General features: G+C 44.3%; 1 protein-coding gene across 1 annotated transcript; it reads left to right on the forward strand.

Annotated features, from left to right (window-relative positions):
* Positions 1-76: 76 nt before the first annotated feature.
* Positions 77-18,878, forward strand: LOC125916699 (APOBEC1 complementation factor). The gene is made up of 4 exons (XM_049623005.1): positions 77-883; positions 6,261-6,499; positions 11,625-11,789; positions 18,743-18,878. The coding sequence occupies exons 1-4, from the start codon at positions 753-755 to the stop codon at positions 18,847-18,849; spliced, it is 642 nt and encodes a 213-aa protein (XP_049478962.1). The 5' UTR covers positions 77-752; the 3' UTR covers positions 18,850-18,878.
* The last annotated feature ends 1,142 nt before the right edge of the window (positions 18,879-20,020 follow it).

Here is a 20,020-nt window from a genome sequence, read left to right on the forward strand (position 1 = left end):
CTCATCGTACAGCGGCCAGCAATAATAAATTACTGAGCCTGGCTTGCCGGAGAAGATTTGTGGTAGCAAGAAGGAATAGTTTATAGGCAAAGCAAAAGATCTGAGGCCAGAGGGATACGGTGAGTGTCCTCCTACTGTGGAGGTCCTGACATTGGACCAGTCACGTAAGACTAGCACCGACCTTCAGCCTACAGATGAAAAAAACAACAGGAATCCCCAGATCGTCCTCTAAATCACATCTTCCCTGTACATCTTGAGATCATGGTGGCAGAAAGACAGCTAAGAAATCAGCTCAGCAAGGTTTCAAATGAGCATCCGGGTTTTTGTTTTAAACATCAGTGGTGGAGTATGACAAAAGAAAGACAAAACTATGGAAACTTCAGAGGCAATGTAGAGGGCAAGGACAAATCTGTCAAGACATTGTCCTTCTGAGGACAAACGCATTTTCAGGTCCCTGGGATGGGGGATAGATCCACAGATAACTGAATGATGAAAGGCCATTTACTCCGTTGAAAACATACTCTGTTAAGTCAGGCTGAAATGCCATGTGTACACGTTTTCTTTATGTAACTTGACTTTGCCCGTGAGTCAGATAGCAGATCCGAACCCAGAATGAAACTATGCAAAGCGTTCCACACGGGATGCAAATGTCAAACATAGCAGAGGTAAGACTTCAGAAAACGTTGTGTGGGTGTGTTTTCACTTGGAAGGACAAATAGACAAACTGGACTCTCTCTCTCTTTTCCCTGCAGATGGGTAAAATTTATGAAATGCGGATGATGATGGATTTTAATGGCAACAATCGAGGGTATGCATTTGTAACTTTCTCAAATAGACAAGAAGCCAAGGACGCCATCAAACAACTTAACAACTACGAAATTAGGTAAGACCCGCCTCTCCTGATGGAAAATGAAACAAACAATGGATCTGCATAAATATGTGCTGGGCACTGTTCAACACATTGGAAATATCAGGATACCTTTCCCTGTAAGCAAATGGATACAGATTGTTTAAGAGTAGGACAGTCCTAAGTGGACTCTAAGAAAGCAAACGCAACAAACAAAAAGCAGAAACAGACCTGCCAACACAGAGAGCAAAGTGATGGTTGCCGGGGTTGGGGGAGCTGAACAAAATGGGTGATAGGCGGGGGAGACACAGGCTTCCAGTCACGGAGTGAATAAGTCACAGGGATGAAGATCACAGCATAGGGTATGATGGTACTGTAATGGCGTCTTACGGTGACAGACGGTAGCTATGCTTGTGGTGAGCACGGCACTCTGGGCTTTCATAGCACTTGAATGCCATGTCACATTGTGTGTCAACTACACTTGAAAGATAAATTAAGAATGAAAAAATAAAGCCACCTGCAAGGAAATGGCTACTCTAACTTGGTGTCCTTAAGAACCTGCCCTCCGGGAAAAGTAAAACTGTACACACAACTTGAATGCAAAGAGTCAGCCGTCACAGCCAGACCTGGAGGAAGATGATTCCAGAGAATAAGAACACCAAGGGCAACGTTTCCCAAGTGGGAACAAGCTCAGTGTGTTAGAGAACAGCACCGAGGAGGTGGAAACAGACAGGAGAGTGGAAGCCGATGCAGTTGGAGAGCCTTATACACCGCGATTCAAAATTTAGCTTTTATTCTAATAAAAAGGGGAAAACATTTCACTAGGTCCGTGCTTTTTAAACCAGAACTCTGGCTGTTGGGTGAAGTAACAGGGAGGGAAAGATGGAAAGGGGGAAGCTGCAGCGGGAGACTCATTTAGGTTTGGACGACAGATGATGGCAGGTGTACAGGGGCCGGCAGTGCAGGTGCTCAGAGAAGCCGAATCTGGGATGCCTTCTGGAGGTCGCACAGACAAGACGGGCTCCATATTGGATTGAGAGTGCAAGCAATTTTCGAATTCAGGGAAGAAAGCTAAGATGTGGGTCCCAGTATCTGTGGATGAGATAGAGTCACTGAGATGGGAAAGAATGAGAGAATAGCCTGCTGGACACATGAAGAGCTGAGTTGGGGTGGATTTACATTCGAGATTCACGTGAGACGTCTCGGGGGAGCGGTTGAAGAGGTGATCGTCTGCATGATATCAGAGTCAGGACAGAGGTCACAGAGCCAGCCAAACATAGGTGATGTTGCAAATCATGGGACCAGTGGAAGGTTCCAGGGCACAATCGGCCCTGTGCAATCAATAATTGGCTTTTATCGGCTGGAAATATGACTAGCATCACGAAACGGAGTGCTAACACCTTCACATAGAGAGGGAACTGTCCTGAATCCTCTCATAAAGGAAGTCCTGGGCCACCTGGAAGAAAGATTAGTGGAACCGTTGAAAAGTGATAGCTTTGGGGTCAGACGGGCTTCGCCTGAGTGCCGGCAAGTGACATAACCTCTCCGAGCCTCAATGTCCTCCTCCCTAAAGTGGTGATATGAGTCCTCATTTCACAGGTGTTACTGTGGGGATGCTCTAAAGATTTTTCAATGTTTACCCCAGTGTGTGGAACTTGGTAATAGGTCAATAAATGACAGAACTCTTACATATTAGCACATTCATCAATTCCAAGATGCAGTTTTCATTGATTTCCTCTCTGCCTCTGAAAATTATTGTCATCCTAGACGTGAATAGAGAGTAGATTTCCTACAATTATCTTTTCCCTCACTTCCTTCCTCTACGCCCCAAATAAGTCATGTATTATCCTCATAATTCTGTAAAATCAATCAATTACTGGGTCATTTTTCTTAAAACCCTCCAGCCATCGAGAGATTGACTGGATTGGCAACTGTAACAGCCCAGCCACCCCATCCCAAGGTCAGAGCCTGGAACCGGGGTTTGGAGGAAGGTATCCAGGAAGTTCCGCACATGCCTCCACGGATCCCAAAGAGTTCTGTCTGGAATGTGGAGGGTTGTCTGGCATGGGAACCAGGCGATCAGAACACAGGTGCCTTCGGAGAAATCCTGGAACCTCGTGCAGTGACAGTTTTACCATTGGCACATAATTACTCACGTGTTCTCGGCATCTGTTGCGGAAAATAATGCACCCCTGAACTGTTTTGGACAGGACCACAGCAAGCTCTATTTTAATGTAACTTTTAAATATTCCAGCCACAGGGATCCGGGGATCGGAAGAGTCCCCACTCCTTGGTCTTTCACGGAGCCTAGACACCTTAAGAGCAAGAGTTATCCCCAAAATAGCTTTGAAGTTGAGGCAGATGTTGACTCAGCTACGTAGGGAATCAGCACGGGTCTCAACACGTTGTTACACCCTGGGGCCTGTCCGTGCTTTGGGAAGAGAGAGAGGCTATGAATAATGAACACAATCGATCCATTACAGTCCCTGACCCATAACAGAATTCTCTGTGACTTTCAGGGCCTTCAACTATAAAAGAGGTAAAACGATACTTACCCCGTGGGGGCATCGTGAAACATAAATAGACCATGCAGCGATGCTCAGTGCCTGGCACAGATCACATGCTCTATGAGTGTTTGCTGATGATTACAGCAGACAGGAGGAGGAGGGAGAGGAGGAGGGAGAGGAGAGGGAGGAGGAGGGGGTGAAGGAGGGGGTGGAGGAGGGGATGGAGGAGGGGGAGGAGGAGGGGGAGGAGGAAGAGGAATATTATAAAGCATCGGGAAAGAGAAAGCTGGTGAAAGTCAAAGTTCAGGTTGGATTCCAGAAGCAAGGGGAAGGCACAGAGGTACTTAAAAATCACGGTGTGGGATAAATAGAATATGAAGCCGAAGAATAGATACCCTAGAGTCGTCCTCACCTGCTCCCACTCTGCCTTGGATCAGTCCTGCCAGAGAGAGAACTTTTCTTGCAGAGAAGGATAAACTTCAACTGGCTCTTAGCCACCCTTTCTCAGGGGATCGATAAGGTTCTTTATGCGGGAAAGACACACAATTGTCATATCATCCTCCTCCTCAGCAAATATTCACGGAGATTTGTCTCATGCCTGGCTTCTAGAGACATGAAAGCCGTGCCCTCAGCTTGTGAGAGGTGGCTTTTCATCTCCAAGCAGCTCTGGGAAAGTGCAGGACAAACCACACAGATTTAAAACTAGGACACGGAGGCTCCAGGCTCCACCTGCTGGCCACTGACACCTGACTGGCCCTCCCTCAAAAAGAAGAGACTTTCTAAAGAAATAGTATCTTGGAATAGAGGGGGGTTGAAGGTAAGCAAGTGAAACAAAAACAAAAATCCCAAAGATTACTTTATCTACCCTTCCCTCCCCCCCCACCACCCCCGGGAAAAACCACATTCCTGGGGCAATGTCCACCAGACTGTAATGGACCTGTCACACCTCTGATACTGGGTCCCCAGCTCTTCAGCAAAGCATGGAGGACAGCGGGACAGGGCCCCCATCCCGGTGACAGCACCTGCACAGGACTCAACACCACCAGCTCCCAGAGAGCAGAGCAACCCCCCTGCTCACCCAGCTGAGCACCTCTGCTCATGACACACAAGTCATTTCTGTTAAAGGAACTTTACCCATTTTTAATAACTTCCTGTTATTAGAAAAGTCACACAGCCTGATATACAACAAATAGCAAAAGCCAAAATTAAAAAAAAAAAAACATTAACGTGCAAACCATTCCTCCATAACCCCGTTGCCCCGAGATAATCACTATGTTGGCTCTTTATTGCCTTCCTAGGTTTTCAGCACCGTGTCCATCAAAATGGTCTCCTCATACATGTATTTTGCCATCTATTTTGAAGCCAGCAGCATATTGTGAGCCGTTTTTTTAACCAATAAATACCCTTCTACATTACTACCCATAATGACTTTCGAGCATTCTACGGTATAAATGCCCGTCTCTTGTTCACCAGTGATTCTCAGCCAGGAGCAGAAGCATTCACCCAAAGGGACATTTAGAAAGATGAAGAGGCATTTTTAGACAGCCTAACGGTGGTCATTAGGATTTAGTGAGGAAGAACCCAGGGTGACAAGCCTGTTATGGTGCACAAGGAGGAAACGTCCAACCTCAGATTCGATATCGTCTCAGCCAAGAGGCCTTACACCGGTCCTGGATGCTGGGATATTTTGATTATTTCTAATCTGGGGACTATTTTAAGTAATAGCAGTGAATATCCTTACACAAAAATGTTGGTGTTCAACTCTTCCCTAAAGACACTCCCAGAAGGGGCACTATGTGCCCCCAAATCATATACAAAAGATTTCTGACACATTTCCCCAAATGTCCCCCCAGAAAAGCTTAATCTGCACTCTGCCGGTGGAGATGAACATTAACTTGCTAATCAGCAACACCATAGAGAAGAAACAGGAACTGAACGGAGAGTCCGGAGGCCAATTTCCTCCCTTAAGATCTCTACCATCTTAAGCAAACCACTTAATTTCTTGGAGCCTCGAGTTTTTCATCTGGAAAATGGAAACAGCACCTGTTCTGCCCATATCACAGGTTTAGCGTAGGCCAAGTAAGATGCTATGTGAAAATTTCTAAAGCATGTCAGAATAGCTTCCCTGTTGGGCTGGCGAGGACAGGGAGCAGCCCAGGTTTGCAATTTCATGACCGTCCCCACCCAGGCAGGCAGTGTGAGCAACGTGGGCCAAGGTGCAGCAGCCCCAGTATCGGGAATTATCCTGGGTGGTGAGAAAACACTATGAAGACCAAACATGTCACATCTGCAGGACTTAGCAGGTTCACAGTCACGTGTCTTCAACTTCTTTTTTTTTTTTTTTTTTGGAAAAAATTTGAATGATTATTTATTTTTGAGAGAGGGAGAGAGAGAGCGAGCACAAATGGGGGAAGGGAAGAGAGAGAGGGAGACACAGAATCGGAAGCAGTCTCCAGGCCCCGAGCCGTCAGCACAGAGCCCAACGCAGGGCTCCAACTCACAGACTGGGAGATCATGACCTGAGCCGAAGTTGGACACTCAACCGACTAAGCCACCCAGGCACCCCAAGGTGGACTTAGCTTTTAAAGAGCTATTTATATTTTAAAAAAATTTTTTTAACATTTATTTATTTTTGAGAGAGCATGAGCAGGAGAAGGGCAGAGAGAGAGAGAGAATGGGAGACACAGAATCCGACACAGGCTCCAGGCTCTGAGCTGTCAGCACAGAGCCCAACATGGGGCTTAAACCCACAAATTGTGAGATCATGACCTGAGCCGAAGTCGGATGCTTAACCAACTGAGCCACCCAGGGGCCCCTCGTGTCTTCAACTTCTTAAACCTCAATCACACAGGATTCTTGCCAAGCAGAATGCCATTCATTCATTCATTCATTCATTGTTTTTGCAGAAACGGGCGTCTCTTAGGGGTGTGCGCCAGTGTGGACAACTGCCGGTTGTTTGTCGGGGGGATCCCCAAGACCAAAAAGCGAGAAGAGATCTTAGCGGAGATGAAAAAGGTCACCGAGGGAGTCGTCGATGTCATTGTCTACCCGAGCGCCGCAGATAAAACCAGAAACCGGGGCTTTGCCTTCGTGGAGTACGAGAGTCATCGGACAGCTGCCATGGCCCGAAGGAAGCTGCTGCCAGGTTGGCATCCCCTCCCCAAAGAGAAGGTTCCTCCGCTCTGCCTCAGGCTGCTGCAGAGGAGGAGGTACCTGCTGGGTGTGGTTTGCTTGCTCTGGAGCTTTGCTTCTGCGCTATCCTAACTCCCTTCCCCTTCTTATCTATGTTACCGTAGACTAAGCTCCCTGAAGTTTTCACAGAATGGGTTCTGGAAAACATGCCCTTAGTCTAATGTACTTGCCCTGGGGACTTCCAGACCTAGGAGCTGCAGCAGCCCTGTAACAAGGTGTTAAAGTGAGGAATCTTCTCAAAAGTGAATATATACATTATTTTTCTATACAGATGCTGTTGTCAGGCTTACTAGAAATGGAGGAGGTTGTCCATTACAATGTAGAATAAGCCTGCAAGCGACACATTAGCCTGATGGCAATTAAGTGACATGAACTCATACCGTGACTCCTCAGTATCTAATGTGGGGCTGGGGGGCGGGGTAGAAATAACAGCCCTCCACAGAAATGTAGCTAGTAGGTGCTACAACCACAGGGTGGGTCCTGTTTGGGCAACAGCCACCAATTCCAGAGATTAAAAGACTCCAACAAGGCCCTCCCTCAGTCAGATCAGCTTAGGGTAAATTGTTGAAAGTCCTCTGCTCATTCTAAAATAGTCACCAAAATTTACACAAAGTAAGGTATTAAGAGGAATCGATACTAAAATGAGAGGATTTCAAGAATGCCAGAGTGGACACATTGGAATCAACTCTTCTCTTGAACACCATGGAAAAGCCATGAGAATTAAAGACAAAACAACCACCACCTAGATTTACATTGTCCACATACACATCCTTACAAAAAAGCCATGATGAAGTCACAGGGATGGAAGGTACAGAGTCGGAATGTAGTCAATGGTACTGTAACAACATTGTAGTCAATGGTATTGTATGGGGCCGTGATAGCGACACTTGTGGTGAGCGCAACGTCAACATGTAGAGTTGTCCGGTCACTATGTTTTGCCCCTGGCACTAGGGTAACATGTGTATCAACTATACTTCAGAACATAAACAAGTGTTAACTCAATGAGAGCATTCACCCTCTAGAAGTTTGCAAAATTGGAAGACGGCTTCTGATCTTGGGGAAGACTTTTTATCCATATTTTCATGGAGGCAGCTTATAAGGGAAAAGATAGGAAACAGCCCCCAAATTTGCTGAGTCCTTTAGAGAGCTGGGCATTTTTAATGTCGATGCTTCCTTTCACTACTCCGTCACCACCCGATGGTCAGACCTGGGCCACCCAGGCACAGAGAATCACGGGCCCTCCTCATGAGGCACCCTTAGCCTTTTGGTGACCTGAACTTCATCTCTGGTGTCTTCTTCAACTCTTCTCTGTTCAACAGTTCTGCCACGAAAAAGTTCCTTGTATCCATACTGACCTCAGACCACCCGTAGAGTCTCAAAACATTTATTCCCAAACATAGACTGTTTTAAAACACTCGAGATTATTCTTCCCACTCTGTTCTTCTCTGGACGTACCCCACCATCTGCCTACTCCATCCTGAACATTACCCTCAGGTCACTGTTTCCAAATATCAGATCATCTTTTCTACAATTCTTGTCAACAGTAGGAATTTGATCTCTATGTGTGGAGAGACTGAATGGTGCCACTCTGTCCCAAGGGGGTTGGGGAGCACAGCAGTGAAAGATGGTCCAAAATGGGAGAAAGATAGTTTTCAGGGGCCAGTGTTCCTAAAGAACTAGAATATCCCCTCAACTTCCTGTCTTCAAAGAAAAGAGCATATCGGCCCATGAAAGTGCTTCTCTCTACCTGCGCAATCTACTGCCCCTTTGGACACTCTACCTATTACCTCACCATACAGTCAACAACAGAGGATTTCAGTCACTGACCGTCCTCTGGAGGGCCTACTCTGAAAGAAGGAGATCTTTACTAAACGTGATAAGCAAGGACCGCAAGAAGCTTTTCCTTCTTCGTTGATCCAGACTTGGAGACAGACAGAAAATTGTTGTCGAACACAATGTATTGCCTCCCAGCCACCTACCTTCCCAGGTAACAGCGGCAGCCCTCTCTGGACGTTGCATGTTTGCAGAGGCGTGTGTCGAACAAAGTCATTGCATCCAACTGAGAGGCCAACAGAACATTCAAAGGATACTCTGAAGAAAGCCCTAGTGTCAGCCTGCACGGGGACCACCTGGAGGGTTTGTCAAAGTGCAGCTAGCCAGGCCCCACCTCCAGGGTTCCGGAGTCAGAAGGTCAGGTATGGCGTCTGCCAATTTGCCTTCGTAACAAGTTCCCAAGATGCTATGCTTCTGAGACCATGAGTCTGAGAACCTGCAATCTAAGTCAATGACTGTCTCTCACGGGCCGCAGATCTGAATAACCTGAGGACACTTTTAAACAGTACCAGAAACCAAATCAATCTCTCCTCAGCTGAATCTGCTTCTCTGGGACACTGGTGTTTTCAGTTTTCCAGATGATCTTGTAGTGGAGCTAGTTTTGCGATCCACGGCTAAATCCTCCAACTAAGGGTTCTGGCCATCACCTGCATGGGAGGTCAACAAGTACACGTGGGGACCACTCAGCATGGGAGCATTTACTAAAACTCTACAATGTGCTTTGCTCTCTTCCAAAGGAAATTCTTAAAAAAAAAAAATCAAGCCTAACTATTGCACTCAAAGAGTGCACACTCGGAGAAAACTAGACACACAAGAAAAGAGACCAAATAAAAAAGTCCCTTAGGTGTATCATCTTTTATTTTTGCAACAGCACTGGGTAGTGACTTTTATTATCCCAATTTTATCAATGAGGAGATTGATGGTTAGGAAGGTGGTGTCCTAGCCAGGATGGCGATCTGATATTCGAACTTGTCTGGCTTCAGAGGCCATGTTTCCAAATCCCCCTGCAACACTGACTTTCAGGGGGATGTTTGAGATCACTGCTTACCGTACCTCCTCTCATTTCTGTCCACTTCAGCCTTCTGCAGATTTTCAGGCCGGCTGAAGGCAGACTGTGGTTCCAGGCCAGGAAGGCTAGAGCAGTGTTCTCAACTTTGGCTGAATTAACTGAGATGATTTTAAGAATCCTGAAACCCGGACCACTCATATCAAATTTGGGAAGAAGAGTCCTGGGGTCAGTGATGAGCTGGTCAATCTTTTTTTTTTTAACTTCGGTTTATTTATTTTGAGAGAGAGAGAGAGTGCAAGCAGAGGAGGGGCAGAGAGAGAGAGAGAGAGAGAGAGAGAGAGGGAGAGAGAGAGTCCCAAGCTAATAGCACTAACAGGGTGGAAGCCAATGCGGGGCTTGATCTCACAAATCATGAAATCATGACCCAAGCTGAAATCAAGAGTCAGATGCTCAACCAACTGAGCCACCCAGGAGCCCCTGAGCTGGTCAATCTTTAACAGGCAACTCCCAGAGAAAATCCAAAGTCCTGCCTTGTAGTATGTGTAGATTCCCATGGTATTAACAGTCCCTCTGTGGCTGATTTCAAACTACCAAGATGGCATCCACTGGCTCACACAATTCTGAAAACTTAACAGTCCAGTGTTGCAAGTGGAAAGGAATTGGGTCCAGCTCAACAATGAGTGAGACTCAGGTTGGGTATTTCTCAAAGCTCTGAGGCCAACGCTGAGAAGCCCTCAGCTACAGAAACCAGAGGCATCTTGGGGATCTTGGGCTAGGACAGTCAGCAAGGACTATGTAAAGCACAGAAAAGAAAGGGAAGGAAAACAAAGCAAAAGGAGTGAAAGGAAAAGGAAGGGGAAGGAATAGAATGGAGCAGAGGGAAGAAGAGGGAAGAGAGGGATGAAGAAAACTATCCCCTGGGATGCGGGGCAGGTAGCTAGCCACTGGGGTCCCACAAGAACCAGCCCCTCTGGGATTAGCTAACTCATGTAAACGTGCCTCTTTTTTGTTCGGGTTTCAGGGAGTCAGTGCAACAGATGGTTTCACTAACTGCTTTCCAAAGAATAAAAAGATGCCTTTTGATTGAAAATGATTGCCTCCCATGTGGAATAATACTTGAACAACTGAACCCTTACCAACACTGAGAATTTCTGATTGTGTTCTCTCAAGCTTTTTATTGCTTCCAGGCTGTAGCTTGTTCCAAAACAACTAATAAAAAACACACAAGACTTCCAATCAAATTTAGAAGTTGAGTTGACCCCCCATCACTTCAGCTGGGCTCTGCCCTGTGTAGGGGTCCAGGGCTGGGTAGTCCCAAAACACAAAGGAGCCATGAGAAGTGAAGTGGGTCTGGGCAAGTTACTCATCCCTCTAAAGCTCATTTCCTCTTCCGTAAAATCGAGACAGTCACTCCCCTCCCCCAGAGAGTTACTGTGAGCGGGAACCAAGGTAGCATATGGAAAACACAGTATATAGTGCAAGACACTCAATAAATTGCAACTGTAGAAATACAAAAATATACGTAGCCATGGGGAACAACTACCCCTTTAAAAAGAGTTCGGTTTCTCATCATAGACCCTTCCATTACTCTTTGTCTTCTCAATCGGGATCAAGAATGTTTCTGCCAATTCCCAAGTTGCCCATGTGCAGCCAGAGAACTAGGCATGAACACAGCTGATTGGAGCCCTGACCAAGCATAAGGGACAGAGAACAAACCAGGGTTGCCTGAACCCTGCTCACTCCTGCCCACACACCACGGGTTTTTAGACTGCTCGGTGGTGGCACCTGGTCACGCAGATTCTAGAAGCAGCAGACATACTCCCTAATGACCTTAATGCTTCATGAAGTCAGACTCTATGTCCAAGCCCTAAATCCATTGTTTCCCTTCTCTCCTTCTGCCATCTCACTTTCAAAGACTTACTTCCCCGTGAGAGCTGTTCAAAGACCCAAACCTGCCCATCGTGGCCTCATTTCTGCCCCATTTCAAACCACATCCCGGTTCCCTTTGTATGCAATTATTACCATAAACCATCTGTCACACAGAAGTCCCTTCTAGTCAGCTCTTCCATTTATTTGGAATGTTTCTTGAAATCAGTATCCACCTCTTTTAATATTTGTCTTCATGCTCAGTCAAGACCATAAGCATCCGCTGAAGTTAAAAGGCCATCTCAGTGAACCGAGATGGCATTGTCCTGGCTTCTATATAACTAATCATACCTGTGATCCTTTTGAACAGGAAGAATTCAGTTATGGGGACATCCTATCGCAGTAGACTGGGCAGAACCAGAAGTAGAAGTTGACGAAGACACAATGTCTTCGGTGAAAATCCTGTATGTGAGAAACCTGATGCTGTCTACTTCTGAAGAGATGATTGAGAAAGAATTCAACAATATTAAACCAGGTGGGACATACCATACAAGATGACTGTTTTTGAAATGTGCTCTGAAAACACTTAGGCTTGAGATGACTTCCCATAACTTTAAACAGGGCAGGCTTCGTGTGGCACTCTCATAACTGCATGAGGACTACAAACACCATATTTCAACCTTGGATCAGAAAATAGGGACATGTGGTCCATAACATTGATCAACATTATAATTTTACAATTATCTGTGTGATTCCTTAATTAACACACATTGCCTTCACTAAACTATAAATTCCAAGAGAGTTTTTTAGCTTCTATTGTCTCCTCAGCCCTTATCTCTGTGCCAGGTCATAGTAGACACTCACTAAATATTGACCGTGTTGATGAATGCATGGCCATAACTCTGGATCTGAGGCAGGGCTTCTTGGCCTCAGTACTCTTGATGGTTTAGGCCATATAATTCTTGGTCATGGGACTCTGTCCTGCACATTATAGGAATTTTAACAGCATCCCACACCTCTATCCACTAGATGCCAGTCGCAAGATGTAATAATCAAAAATGTCTCCAGACATGTACCCTGGAGGGAAAAATTGCCCCCAGTGGAGGACCACTGGTCTAATGCAACATGATTGTGACTTTAGGTACATAAGGAGGGAGGTAAGAATTAATTCTAGGAGACGCATTTGGGTGAAGAGGAGGAGGAAGGAACTGAACCATGAGATTCAGTCCTTATCACTTTTTTCTCATATGGGAACTATAACAGTGAGACAGTAAAACATCTCACCAAACAATGTCCAAATAATCATTTCCCAAAGCCAGCTCTGTGGAACATTAATTCTATGGACTGTTAGTAGATGCTACTGATAAAAGAGACCCATGGTCAAATAAATTTGTAAACAACAACTTCACCAACATAAAACAGATTTTTTTTTCATTGTGGGACTTATCAGAGTCCTTAACCTTCTAATATGCTTTGAAAGTATCCAAAAGAAGAGATATAGGATGCCTCATTTCCCAAATTTTTGGAGTACAGATCTCGTTTTTTTGGCTAATCATCTTGTGGAATTAGCATGTTTTGGGACATGCTCTGGCTAAGTTTATCACTGTGGGAACACCTTTCCATAAATTAAAATGTTTCTGTCTCCAGGTAGTAATTCTCTACTTTGTTGATAAGCATGAGCCATGGTGCCATCATGTTAAGTCGGCTGGGGAATGTTCCCCTCGTGTGTTCCTGTTGCCAACTTTGGGTGCCATGTCAGGTGTAATAGAATAAGCTGATGATTTGTTCTGAAGATAATTAGTAAGGATGCCACTTCTCGCTTTTGAAAGATTCACCAGATTCTTCGTTTGCCAGCCTTCGGGAATTCTGCCAACTTCCTGCCAATCTAGTATAATGGTGTGGCCCCATACCACCAGCTGTGAGTCCATTACTAACATAGAGACTGCAAGTGGTTGGCTACTGACTGCTCACTTATGCTCCAGGCATTGCCACGGGCACTTTCCCAGCACGTGTCATTTATTTGGCACCATGACTCCAGGATATAGGTTACTCTGTCAATCCCATCGTAAAAATGAGAAAACCAGAACCCAGAGCTGTTAAGTAGCATGCTCAGGGTCATACAACTAGCAAGGGGCAAATCCCAGATTAGAGTCCAGGTCTGGCCAAGACCATGTTCTTCGCAACTCTGTGACCTCCATGCCCCATCCTTACTGCATTCATTCACTCATTCATTCAACTGTCATTACTTCAGTAGCTCCTATGTGCCAGGCACTGTGGGAGGAGTGAACAGGTGTGAGGTGTGTGTGGGAGGAGTTCAAGATACTCCAGAAGAATAACAGCAATGACGGCCCGCCCTTGTGGCACAGAGAGATTCGTGTTTAAGAGGAGTAAAGCGTGAGCTGAGATACGAAAGTTGACGCATTTGTGGGCAGAGGAATGAGACGTGCGTGTGTAGATGCTGCTCCCGCTTTGTGTTGACTTCCGACCTTCTTATTTTTATTCAATACTTTTTTTCCCAATCTTTTCAATAAATTGTATTGAGAGAATGGCACGTCCACATGCAAATAACACAGTTGAACTGGATTGATATGAGGTATAAAGTTAAATCAAAAGGGATCAGAGACTGATCAAAACAAAGCTAGTATAAAAACACTAGAGGAACATCCAGAGCAAAGCTTCATGGACATTGGATTTGGCAATAAATTCTTGGATGGTATTAAAAGTAGAGGCGACAAAGAAAAATAGATTAAATGAACTATATACAAATTAAAAAGTACATCAAGGGACACTTTCAACACTGCAAAAGCAACCCACAGAATAAGAGAAGACACCTGCAAACAATATAGCCAATAAAGGATCGACATCCCAAGTATATCAAGTGCGCCGATAAGTCAACAGCTAAAAATTAAAACAAGTAAAACTTCAACTATATATTTGTCCACAAAACGCTATTGTCCAATTACCACATACACATAGCCCATAAGCCCATTAAAAGATGCTCAACATCCCTCGCTATGCACCGGGAAAATGTAATCCAAAGCCATTTCCTGCCTCCCAAGATAGCAAGAGTAGCAGTAGTAATCGAACAACAAGAAGAAGACACAGAAACGTCGGGGAGTTTGTGGGGCAATTAGAACCATGTGCCCTGTAGCTGGAAATACAAAACTGGTGCTGCCTCTGTGGAAAACTACACGCTGGGTACTAACGAACATACGATTACCAGCAGCGGAACAACACTCAGACCTAAACCATACGGGAGTGTTGAAACGCGCAACTTGAATGAACCTCGGAGACCTTATCCCAGTGAAACAAGACAGTCAAAAGGATGTACGCCGTCTGATGCCAGTTATATGAGGTACCTAAAGTCGTCACATTCGTAGAGACAGAGTGCAGAATGGTGGTTACCCAGGGACAGGGGACAAAGGATTCAGAAATAACTATTTCATAGACACAGCGTTTCAGTCGGGGTTCATAAGACGGTTCTAGAAATGGACAGTGATGATAGCTGTACATGGTATTTTTTTATCTAATTAAAACACGACCTTTTTTTGTTTGCTTTTTTGTCCTACTAGTTATAATGAAGATAATAAATGCTAGCGCTCTCTCCCTTTCCACCTCTCTCCCTCTGATGGCACAACTCAGGGCTCTATAATGATGTGTGGCGGCTTCTTGGCACTCCATAAGAGAATATGAATTATACGGGATGGATAACTAGCAGACATCTGCTGTATTAGGAATAAAAAGTCAGAGCTGAACTGGTTTATTTTCCAGTGGAAAGGGTGTGTTTATACTTCTCTCGGAAAATGTATGGGAAGAAACAGGAAAATAACGCTTTAAAAATGCTATTTAAAGTTTGGGTCCCTCGGACAAGCTCGAATATTCCTGGCAAATATTTGACCGTCTTGTTTTAACCCTGATTAGCCTGGAAATATTGTACTGCCACTCAGAGAGATCAATGACAATCAGAACAGGAACTGGGGCTGAAAATGTATGTTCTTCCCCAGCGTAGCCTAAGGGTATGCACGGAAATTCCAATTATAGTCATTCTACAAAATCTGATTTCTCTAAAACAGTTTAGTGTCAGAATCCACAGGAGGGACTTGTGAAAACAGACTGCTGGCCACCTCACCCCATCCCCACTCCTCTGCCCCATGGTTTCTGAGTTATGGGTCCAGGGTGGACCCATGCTGATACTTGCTGGTCAGAAGACCACACTTGGAGAACCACACCCCTCTGATAATCTTCCTTGGGATCCCAGGTGTGTTTCTCTTCAGGTACTCAATGTGCTGCTCTTCAGAGTACTATTTTTCTAATTCCCTGTATTAGGACTTCAGAGTCTTTTCACCAGTGCTGATGATGACCACGGGCATTTTGTTTTCCTCCACCCTCTGCCAGATGATGATCAATCAGTAAACAAACTCCTCTACACTAAAGAAGGGGCATACGATAATAAGCCAGGTGGTCAATACCATTGTAGAGAAAACCAAGCTCACACGCTCAAATTTGTTTCATGGGGCTACATTTTCATACAGTAACATTTCCAAAATCAGGTGTAGCTGAACAGTATTGCTCAAAAATGCCAGTCTGTTTCCTTGTCTACGAACAGAATTTGAGGACATTTAGATCCATTGCCATCTGAAATGCCACCTAACTAATATGAACGATGGAAGTTGGCGTGCAAATTGACTGGTAATATTCATTCGTCCCATGTCTATTTATAGAGCAGCCTCTGTACACGAGGGAGGAGGTAGGACCTAGGTGAAGACAGTACCGAGATGGCCCCAAAGGAGATCTTGTTCTCGGGGGGCTACCAGTCTAGTGGAGCCCAGATGAAGGACAGCACTGGAGAATGCACAGAGCAAAGACTGGAAAGACACAAGTCCTTATCGGCCCACCTTTGACTTCTCAGTAACCAGGACAAGCCATGGGGTTACATCATGAAAATTACCCTCCCCGACCCTGGAGGAATGAAGACAGTGTGCTGGAAATTCAGGGAATTATGTGTCCCATGCTTCGTGGTCTCAACTGCCTTTATGTACGTACTCCGCCGAGCCGGAAAATTCTGCTCTCTACACCCTTTGCCAGAAGAAGTCAAGTGCTGGATGCAGAGGGAAGAGAGAGGGCCACGATGGTTTTACATCATCCTGACAATACAGCCCTACCATTGTTCCAAAAGAAGATAACATATAGCCGTTGAACCACGTGGCAGAGTAAAACGTCTAACTGTCTTTGTGACCTTGAATCTGATAGGATAGATGACTGAGCCTTGATAGGGAGGCGACAAAAGGAGAGCCTTCGTGTCCTCTTCTGGACCCCTCTGGGAAAGTGTCCCATCCCATGTGATGTCTGGGAACTTAAGGAGAGGAGAAGAAACCGCATCTCTCAAGACACACCCACGTGAGTGTCACTGAAAGAGGACAGTCGTCACGCTAAACTACTAACAAGTTAATGTCAAAGAAGTTTCCATTTTACCTTCACTCTAGGTGAAACTTCTATTTAAAATTTTTTTTAATGTTTATTTATTTTTGAGAGACAGAGTGCAAGTGGGGAAGGGGCAGAGAGAGGGAGACACAGACTCTGAAGCGGGCTCCAGACTCCGAGCTGTCAGCACGGAGCCCGACGCGGGGCTCGAACTCACGAACTGCAAGATCATGGCCTGAGCCGAAGTCACACGCTTAACTGACTGAGCCACCCAGGCGCCCCGAAACTTCTATTTTTTTGCCATTAGCATCTGCAGCAGTCTGTCTACATTAAAATAGGTCAGGTCGATTTGTTATTTTTTTATTACACAAACAATAGAAATAAACATTGCACATCTTTGGAAAATACCAAAGAATATAAATTAACATGTGAAAGTCCCCTTTATTCTCTGCAAATTTTCTCCCCATTCCTTACATAACCTGTATTAACAGTTTGGTCTCTATGTTTCCAGCTCTCTTTCTCTGTGTGTGTGTGTGTGTGTGTGTGTGTGTGTGTATGTGTGTGTGTATCCATATTTCTCTGTACATATATATGGGTTGGGATTTTGAAAACATAAATGTTACAAAATTATACTTACTATTTTACAAATTTTTGAATTTCACAATAGGTCTTAAATCTTTCCGTGTAAGCATACATAGGTCTATCTTTTCTCTTTGAAGACTCATTTCTTTTTTTTTTTTTATTTGTTTGAGAGAGAAGGTTGGGGGAGGGGCAGAGAGAAAGGGAGAGACAGAGAATCCCAAGCAGCCTCCACACCGTCAGCACAGACAGTGGGATGCGGGCTCCGTCCTGCAAACTGTGGGATCACGACCTGAGCCGAAACCAAGAGCTGGACGCTTAACCAACTGAGCCGCCCAGGCGCCCCTAAAGACTTATTTCATTTGATATGAATGTACCAGATTTAATCACTCTCAGGAGAATGGACTTTAAGTTGTTTTATTTTTGCTACCACAACAGTGAGAGCTAACATCCTCATATATGATCCTTTTGCATATAGGAGTGCTTCTGTAAAAGATGTTCCTCAAGGGAGAATTCTTGGATATCTACATTGTTTCCAACATGTAGATATTATGAACAGCAGGGAAAGAACTATCTTGGTTTTCAAATGTTCTTTCAGAAACTACCTTTTTTTTAATCAAAAGACTATCAGAGAAGCAGTTAAGAGATCTGAGTTCCAGTTCCTAGCTGTGTGAACCCTTACAAGCTCACCTTCCTTGTTAGAACCTTAGTTTCCTAATCTTTAAGTTAAAAATAAATTAAGGTCAAGTGAATTTTTATTTTTTTTAAATTTTTTTAAGTTTATTTATTTTGAGAGACAGAGAGCAAGGGGGGAAGGGAAGAGAGAGACAGAGAGAGAGAATCCCAAGCAGGCTCAACACTGTCAGCACAAAGCCTGATGCGGGGCTCGAACCCACAAACTGCAAGATCGTGATCTGAGCCGAAACCAAGAGTTGGACACTTAACCGACTGAGCCACCCAGGCACCCAAGGTCAAGTGAATCTCTAAAAGCTTAAAGTAAAGCATTGCTAAAGTCTCTCCTAATTCTAAAGTTGTACTACATAAATCAAAAGAAATAAAATATTTGTCTGCGGGAAAAGCCATAAAATTTTATAAGGTAATCGCCTAAATATATATTTATAGGATGACCAATACTTCAATACAATTGAAAAAATATTTTACCAAGTATAAGTTACTATTGTTTACATTATATAGAGACAAAATAAGATAATGCTTCTACTCTTAAAGGTCTTATAATCTAGGAAGTGGAAAACACAAATCTATAATAATGTGGAAGAATATAGGTGATATAAAAAAATTACAAACAAAAGCTTCTACTGAATGTGTACAATTGCAAACCTGGACATAGCAAACATTCTCAAGGAGAACTTAACCTAAATAGTAAGTCTGAAAAAAAAATCAAATACTCTTGGAAGCCAAATGCTAAAATGTGCCATTCTCGGTGTTGTCTCAAGGTTGCTAATGGGGCTACTTTCTCTCTGTTTACAGGTGCTGTGGAGAGGGTAAAGAAAATCCGCGACTATGCTTTTGTGCATTTCAGCAGTCGAGAGGATGCAGTTGAGGCAATGAAAGCTTTAAATGGAAAGGTAATATAGGACAGTGTGCGTGCACACACACACACACACACACACACACACACACACAAGTTCCACCCAAGTTTGGCGTGGAAATTTTATTCAAAAGAACGATCCCGCAAGTCTGTGTCACTCAGGCTTTCTCTACCTCTAACATGACTGTCTCGATCCATTGAAGATGAACAGAAGAGTCAGCGACAGAAAACACCATGGAGATGTGGCTCCTGTGTCCGGTCCTGTCTCTAATTTGGGCTGATTTGAACAAGTCACTGCCCCTCAACTTCCTTCCCAAGTGGGGGATTGGAGTATTGGCGTAGGTTATTTCAAGGTGTTTTTCTCAGGTGCAACTTTCTGTCATTACTTTGAGAGATTATCACCTCAGTAGTGCAGTATTTTGGAGGCTGATGACCAGAAAAGATGTCAAGGTCACTGCTGTCAGTCTGCCCTCAGAGTTTTGATCTCCCTACTCTGGAAGGCTTTGGGTCTCTTCACCTTGCCAAGAATAAGGTCCAGGGAAAAGCTAGTTTCTAAGTCCTTTCTCCTGACTTGTAAATAGAAACCAATATAATATTTACTTATCAATGCAAAAAACATTAAAACCCTTTTGGGCACCTGGGTGGCTCAGCCAGTTGAGCGTCCGACTCCAGCTCAGGTCATGATCTCGCAGTTTGTGAGTTCAAGCCCCGCGTCGGGCTCTGTGCTGACAGCTCAGCACCTGGAGCCTGCTTTGGATTCTGTGTCTCCCCCTCTCTCTTTCCCTCCCCTGCTCACACTCTCTCTCTCTCTCTCTCTCTCTCTCTCTCTCTCAAAAATAAATAAAATTTTAAAAATATTTTAAAAAAACACTAAAACGTTTCTATAGACCACTTATCTTGCTGAATAATGTCTGGGATACAAAAAAAACCCAAAGATACTTGTCAGCAAGCTAAAAGTCTACCAGAGGAATAAGTACACACACATCTTTCATAGTTCAGCCAAATAAGTTTCATATATATATTATATATGTGTGTAAATATGTGTATATGTGTATATATATGTATACGTGTATATGTATATGTGTATACATATGTATATGTTTATATATGTATACACATGTATGTATACACATGTATGTGTATATATATGTATATGTATATGTATATAAGATAAGTACACACACATCTTTCATAGTTCAGCCAAATAAGTTTCATAT

Source organism: Panthera uncia, unplaced genomic scaffold (assembly GCF_023721935.1).
Source record: "Panthera uncia isolate 11264 unplaced genomic scaffold, Puncia_PCG_1.0 HiC_scaffold_1000, whole genome shotgun sequence".
NCBI lineage: Eukaryota > Metazoa > Chordata > Mammalia > Carnivora > Felidae > Panthera > Panthera uncia.

What these genes read in the sequence shown, in the direction of transcription:
- LOC125916699 (XM_049623005.1), top strand. Translation starts at nt 753, where the DNA reads ATGGGTAAAATTTATGAAATGCGGATGATGATGGATTTTAATGGCAAC. An exon ending in CTTAACAACTACGAAATTAG is followed by an intron (nt 884 to 6,260) that starts GTAAGACCCGCC and finishes TTGTTTTTGCAG; the next exon opens with AAACGGGCGTCTCTTAGGGG. An exon ending in ATTCAACAATATTAAACCAG is followed by an intron (nt 11,790 to 18,742) that starts GTGGGACATACC and finishes CTCTGTTTACAG; the next exon opens with GTGCTGTGGAGAGGGTAAAG.